Source organism: Otolemur garnettii, unplaced genomic scaffold, assembly GCF_000181295.1.
Source record: "Otolemur garnettii isolate 467f Iridium unplaced genomic scaffold, OtoGar3 scaffold00013, whole genome shotgun sequence".
NCBI classification, from domain to species: Eukaryota; Metazoa; Chordata; class Mammalia; order Primates; family Galagidae; genus Otolemur; species Otolemur garnettii.
The window spans coordinates 23,391,826-23,399,165 of record NW_003852408.1 but is presented as its reverse complement, the minus strand read 5'-3'; the positions used below and the strand labels follow the sequence as shown (position 1 = coordinate 23,399,165).

Here is a 7,340-nt window from a genome sequence, read left to right as displayed (position 1 = left end):
AGAGCAACAGTAGTATCTCAGGTTTACTAAGCATCTGTCCAGATTTATCAGGGAGAAGCCAACCCCAAAGCAGTCTTTTCCTTCTCTTGGCTTCTTATTTTGAGCTCAATACCAAGTTGTGGGTCCAACTGTGGAATGATACGAAGTTCTGGGAGTTCCTGCCCTCTAACTTGACACACAGAATAGTGCAGTTTCTTGGCGGTGCCTGTGGCTCAGTGAGTGGGGTGCCGGCCCCATATACCCAGGGTGGCAGGTTCAAACCCAGCCCCAGCCAAATTGCAACAAAAAATAGCTGGGCATTGTGGTGGGTTCCTGTAGTCCCAGCTACTCGGGAGGCTGAGGCAGGAGAATTGCCTAAGCCCAAGAGCCAGAGGTGCTGTGTGATGCTATGGCACTCTACCAAGAGTGACAGAGTGAGACTCTGTCTCTAAAAAAAAAAGAATAGTGAAGTATCTATTCAGGTAGGTTCAGTGTAAACAAAGAGGGTTTAGAAATAGAATGTGAGCTCGGGCAATGTCCCTGTCACGTATCTCCCTTCATTTCTTCAGGTGAACCATGAAACAGACGCAGGATCAGCAGGAAAACCTAGGAAGTATATTTAAGGCAAACATGTTTTAATTAGTTCTGTTTCTGATGACTGGTATTTGCTTGACTTATCAGTAAAATTTTTGCTGCTCATATTTTAAGTACTTATGTCCTCAGATACTCTTAGAAAGCAGTGTGTCTCTCCGTAAAAGCAGGAGAAAAAGACTTCTACAGCATCTTTTTATTTTCTTTACCATTGCTTTAATGCATTTTAAAATTTATCTACATTAATTGGGAACAAAGAAACAAAAATAGACATTTCTTTGTTTTTCATAAATAACCAATCTCCATATTTGATAAAAATCTCAAACCATTATTTCACCTTCCCACAAATATAATACATACAAAATTTTTCTGAAATAATGTCAACAAATTAAGTACCTTGAGACTAACATAACCACACACAACTGCTGTTCTACTGACTCCCAGGAACAACAACAAAAAAAAACTTCTTATCAAGATGCTCTGGGGTTGCTTTTGTTAGTGTTATGGGTGCAGAATTATAATCAATCTGCCAGTAATAATTTATAGATTCAAGTTGATTGTCTACAAATAAAATATCGCTGGTTCTGATTTCTAAGTTCTGGATTTAATGTGATAGTGACTATACTGCCTGGGATAGGCACTACACATATACGGAAATCATAAAAAGTACTGAATGCCCTGGACTTGAACTATTGACTCGGTATGTGCCTCATTTGGCTCAGTAATAAATTCACCTGCACCAGACCCGTATCAAAAGTCACTAAATCTCTCATATATATAATATATATTATGTATACACACATCCACAGAACATACATACTGTACAGTTGTAACAACATGAAGTAATATTGTCTTAAAATGATGTACCACAAACAGACATTATCCTGGCGGGAATAAATCCTATAATTGTCATCAAGCTGCTAGAAGCTTTTGAGAGTTTTGAGTCAGGTTACTTAGATCCTGCCTACCTTTCTTCCTTCTTTAATGTCTTGGTAATGTTTTCCTTCAGAACCATCCTCCCTAGCCCAGGCAGATTTCTTTCCCAGGATCACTTGATTGGACTTTGGAGACAAGAAAGGGCACGCAGAGGGAGCAGGCAATTCTTAGCCACTGTCCCGCACATCTGCCTACATTTGTGATGTTCTCTGTCCGTTTGCCACATTCGGTGTTAGAAAGCAGTTATTCAAAGCTTTGTCCCTCCCGCCCTCCCTTGGTCTTTCTGTAGAGCACAAAAGTGAAAGAAGCTGCTTTAGCAGGGGTAGCAGTTCATTAAAATATACAACTCCGTTTCCTAGCTCTGGGGTTCCATTCTGTGCTGGAGAGTACGGGTCAGGGATGCTGCTGTTAAGGTTTGGTGTGTGATCCATGAGGTTGTCTCCTGGCAGGCAGTGTCAGGATTAGTGCAGCCCTGGCCCAGGAGGGAACAGCCTAATGAATACCAATTTTGAAACAGTGCTGTCGGCACATTATTTAAGCTTGTACATGCACACAATTACACACGACACATACGCACGGGCCCTGATCACTGGCAATGGTCATGTGAAAATACGACAAAGGTTTGCAAGGATAAACCAATAAGGCACCAAGAAAAATTCTTTCCAGCCAATTTAGACAAGTTCAAAATGTGAGGAGGGAAATAATATAAATTTAAATGACTTTCCAAAATCTGGACTTACTGAGAAGTCCCACTAGTTTTTGAGATACCTATCTGTATACTGACCCCCTAATTTATGAAGACATTGCTTAACACTGAACTGTGGAAGGGACATCCTGAAGCTGTACCTAAGAGACACAACTGGGCCTGAAGTCCTCCCCAATTTCTTAAGGCTAGCTGTGAAAAAGCTGCTGAAGTCCCAAATAACCTTTCATTTTACAATTGTTTTCCTAAGTATGATTTGTCCTTATAATAAAATGCAAATCAGGGGAATATAAGTATATGGATGGAAATAGGGGGTGGCCATAAATAGGTGCAGTTTTTCTCCCCTGGGGTGGCTGACATTAGTACTAGACTTTAGGGAAACAGGTAGGCTTTATCTTTGTCTCTTTTTTAGGGGATGAGGGAAGAGAGAGGGAGATGAAAGTTGAGAGTAGAGATGATGCAAAGTGTGCCTCTGCAGGTTGGCCCGGAACTAGACCCCAGAGAGCATCCCTGACATTGCCTCCCCTTGGCCTTGGCTTCTTTTGTTCCAACTCTTATTTCTTAAGCAAGTTAGCTGTTGTTTTTAGATTTAGCATGTTGCTAAAATGAAAAGCCAATTTTTTAAAACATGAAATCACTTTTATCCACTTCATCCCACAACTTTTGGGTACCCTGCCCATCACTTCTAGATTCCTCCAAAAGAAAAGGAAGGAAGTGAGGGACAACCCAAATTAAGCAGGACTGAAGGCATTCTGGGAAGACAAACGAGAGACAAGTTCAAGGTCATCAGAAAAGGTCATTTGAAAAACAGAAGAGGAACTGGTACTCAAACAGGGGATCTTTTTCAAGATTCTAGGAAGAGGCTTCTTTCTAAAAGAATAAACAGAAAAGAAAGACAGGCACAAAGTTCAGTAGCTATGTATATGAGACTTTGTCAAATCCGCTGACATTTTAGTTTTGATTCAGAGGATAAGGTGTGTAAGAACAGTGCATTTTTATAAATGTGAACAGCTTTTGAGAGTCCTTAAAACTATAATAGTAGGTTTCTCCCACTGGCAAGTGTTTAAATTCCCTATGGGAATCTGTCCCTTTGTCTACTTAATATCCAAAAACTTGAACTAGGCTTAGATTTTATTTTCCCAATTTTGGTATAAATGAAGTACAAATATCTAGGGAGGTTTTCTCAATTTTAATTGCTTTGGCCATTTTGGCTTTGTAAATTTAGTCCCCAGTCAATCTTGGTATTTTGTTGGCTGTCACTGCCCCCCTCCTTCCCCAGGAATGGCCTCATACTCTTCATGAATGAATGGTTAAACAGATTAGAAAAGCAAACAGAATTTTCTAATAGCAAAGAAAGCTCTGTGTGTAGGTGTGTATTATTCATCAATATATAGGCTTTCATACATGAATGGAGGAAAGGTTAAACAGATTAGTAAAGCAAACTCGATTCTCTAATAGCAAAGGTGTGTGTGTGTGTGTGTGTGTATAAACATACAGAGGCTTTCACAGAAGAGAAGGAAAGGAAAAATCTAGAGATGGGAGTGGAAAGCAGGCCGTCTGTCTCTGTGATGGCATTATTACACTGATCCATATTTTAAAATCTTATGCAAGCAGGTTAGGGGTCTCATTTGTTTTGTGACTCCAGAGAGCAATGTCTTCTGCTTTTAGAGTATCTGGCTATAAACTAGTCCAAAGTCCAGGGACACTTATTTTCCCTCAGTGCAGCCAATGTTTATTCACAGGTAGCCAGCCTCCCTCCCCCAGTGCAAGTACTTCATTCAAGGGTGGATGTGGTTTCTAATCACTGCACTCCAGGAGAGGAGGAATAAGAAAAGCAAAAACGGCTGTTTAACATGATAAAGGAGGTGGAGCTGGGGGGGCGGAGCAGGTAACTGTAGGAAATTTACTTTAATTACTGGAAGTATATCCATCTTAGTCCTTACATCTAAAAAGGAGCTCCCAACTATCTCCAAGTACTTCCAGAAGAAGAGAGTGGGTATATACGTCATTCAAAATTATAACACAAATTCCTTTTTTAAAAGGAAAAAGGATCACGGAAGCCTATTAAGAACCACCCACTCCCTCTCGGGCACACAGCTGCCATCTCACCAGTCTAGAATTCAAGCTCAATCAATCACCATCCCTTAGGTTCTCACACTGCAAATATTTATACCAGACACTTGATAATGTTACCTTTAACTTATTCAAGACTCAACGGTATGTGTGGTTAAGAATGAGAATAATTAATTAGAAGAACTACAGGGGAAAAGCCAAAGCTCCCTAAACAGAGCTAAGGATGAAAACAAAATTACTAAGCACTCCCCTAACCATGTCACTTTGGGGAGGCCCTACCCACATTATGATCCCCCTCCTTGGTATGATTTGGGGCTATAAACAGCAGCTCACTATGCATGTGGGCAATGGAAAGAGAGGCTATCACCCGGAACAACTTTCCAGTCATAGCAACCCAAACATTCACTGTTCACTTTTTGAAAAAGATACAAGTATAAGAAATATATTTTCCCAATTTAGACCATACAGCTCAAAGAAACCTGAACCAAGTGGAACTTCATTACAATGCCAGCCTTAGGATTGTAAAGCCCCCAAAGCAAAAGTAAATTTTGTTGCCAAAATGCAACAAAGTTGCAAATTAAGAAAAATACATATAAATTAAAAAGAGGGTTCCCTTAGGTAAGGTAGTAAGAAACGCAAAATAGAATACACGTGAGCTGAGCCCCTCTGAGAATTGGGACAGGTTTCCCTTGAAACCGCCCAGTTTCCCTCCCTCCACGTTGCCCCCGGGAGGGGGCATCAGCACCATGAAGGTAAACGTACGTGACCTTGGCAAAACTATCAACAAAACATCCCCTCCCGTCAACGTCCTAGCCCAGGTCCCTCGGCCAGCCGCGGCTTCCTACACATGCGACAGGGACACCTGCTTGTGGTAGGCGGCGGCGGGGCCGGGAGGCCCGGTCCTGCCCGTGAGCGCCGCGCTCGCCTCAGAGTAGTCCCCCGCGGTCATCGCGCCGCCGCTCTTGTGTCCCCGCCGCGGGCGGCAGCAGCAGCGACTGGTGAAGCGCCGCCATGACTCCACGGTCTTGCCGGACCAGATCCAGACGCCGGACGTGATGCCCACCACGAGGCACATGAAGTACTTGAGCATGAGCACCCAGTACTCGGGCTTGGCGCGCGGCTGGCCGGCGTCGGGTCCCGGGCACGCGCAGGTGAGGGCCGCCTCCCAGGTCTCTCGGTAGTGCTGCTCGTACAGGTAGCAGGCCACCACGATGCTGGCCGGCACCGTGTAGAGCAGCGTGAAGATGCCGATGCGGATCATGAGTTTCTCCAGCTTGTCCGTCTTGGTGCCGCCTTGCTTGATGACACTACGGATGCGGAAGAGCGACACGAAGCCTGCCAGGAGGAAGAGTGTGCCCACCAGCAGGTAGAGCACCAGTGGGCCCAACACGAAGCCGCGCAGTGAGTTCAGGTTCTGGTTGCCCACGTAGCAGATGCCGGCCACTGGGTCCCCGTCCACGGAGCTCAGTGCCAGCGCCGTTATGGACTTGACGCTGGGGATGAGCCATGCAGCCAGGTGGAAGTACTGCGCATAGCCAGCGATGGCCTCGTTGCCCCACTTCATGCCAGCAGCCAAGAACCAGGTGAGCGACAAGATGACCCACCAGATGGAGCTAGCCATGCCGAAGAAGTAGACCAGCAGGAAGACGACGGTGCACAGCGCGGGGCCTGTCGTCTCGTAGTGTATGTGGCTGTGCTCGCGGCTGCAGGCGACGCTGGCATGGCCCACGACCAGGCGCACTAGGAAGCCGAGCGACACGCACAGGTAGCAGGCTGACAGGAAGATGATGGGGCGCTCAGGGTAGCGGAAGCGTTCCATGTCGATAAGGAAGGTGGCCACAGTGGTAGACGTGGAGATGAAACACAATACCGACCACAGGCCGATCCAGAAGGTGGCGAACGTGCGCTCGTCCGGGCTGAAGGACGGTTGGTAGCAGGGAACAGCGCAGTTAGGCACCTGGCCCGTCCGCACCTTGTTGTAGAGCGGGTGCGACTCCTTCAGGATGGGCACGAAAGGCTCGCGGCACTTGCAAACCGACGGGCCCCCAGCGGTGCACTCGGCCCCCGAGGCCGGCGCCCCGGGCGGGCCTGGGAGGGTGGGCTTGGCTGGGAAGGGCTTGGGAGGTGCCGTGGTGGCCTCGCTGCGGTTGTAATCCATGCACAGGACCTCAGCGTCGCGGCCCAGCACCGGGAGGCGGTCGCAGCTCATGCGCTCGGGCCAGGCGAAGCCGTACTGGCGCATGAGCGGCGAGCAGCCGGCCTTGGCGCGCTCGCACACGGAGCGGCAGGGCGGCAGCGGCTTGTGGTAGTCCGGCAGGCAGATGGGCGTGTACATGGAGCACAAGAAGAAGCGCAGGTCGGGCGAGCAGTGGATCTCCACTAGCGGCCAGAACTGGTGCACCTCCAGGCCCGCCTCGTCCTGCGTGTCGTGGTTGAACTGGTTGGGCATGTGCGTCAGGTTGTAGCCGATGCCACGGCACATGGGCACCGTGATTTCCTGGCACACTGGGGCTTTGGAGGCGGCCGCCGCCCGGCCCACCAGCTGCGCCAGGAGCAGTAGCAGCAGTGAGGGTGGTGCGGACGGGTCAGGCCGAGCCATCGCCCCCACCTCCTCTCGCCTCCAGCAGCCCGAGAGGGGCAGAAGCAGACAGAGGAATCCCAGTCCAGCTTCCCCCTCCGGCGTCCTGTGTGTGGCGCAGGGGCTGGCAACCTGTTGGTTTCTTTTTCCTTATTTAAAGAAATCCGTCCAAAGATAAACTGCTTCGGGAAGGCGCTGCCTGCGCTGGCAGCGCTCAGCTCCTCGGTGGATAGGGCTGGGGTGGGACGGCTAGAGCTCCAATTCCAGGGAAAGGACTCTTTAAAAAAGGAGAAGAATAACTGCAACCACTTCCCACTAAAAGAGCGTCAACGGCTCGGTCCCCTCAAGTGGTTCCCGAATCTCTAAGTTAACCCCACTCCTTTTCTTCCCTCCACCTCCTGGAACCAAACTACTGACTCTCCCACCCTCTCTTTGCTACCTGAGTCCTCCAATCTGTGCCCCGAGACCAGACCACTCAGC

The 7,340-nt window shown here is 47.9% G+C and overlaps 1 protein-coding gene across 1 annotated transcript; it reads right to left on the bottom strand.

The window, feature by feature from the left end:
* Window positions 1–751: 751 nt before the first annotated feature.
* FZD5 (frizzled class receptor 5) lies at window positions 752–7,315 on the bottom strand. Its single transcript, XM_003784993.3, has one exon. The coding sequence runs from the start codon at window positions 6,879–6,881 to the stop codon at window positions 5,124–5,126; it is 1,758 nt and encodes a 585-aa protein (XP_003785041.1). The 5' UTR covers window positions 6,882–7,315; the 3' UTR covers window positions 752–5,123.
* Window positions 7,316–7,340: the final 25 nt, after the last annotated feature.

Coding starts and splice junctions, on each gene's coding strand:
- FZD5 (XM_003784993.3), bottom strand. CDS start 6,881: ATGGCTCGGCCTGACCCGTCCGCACCACCCTCACTGCTGCTACTGCTC.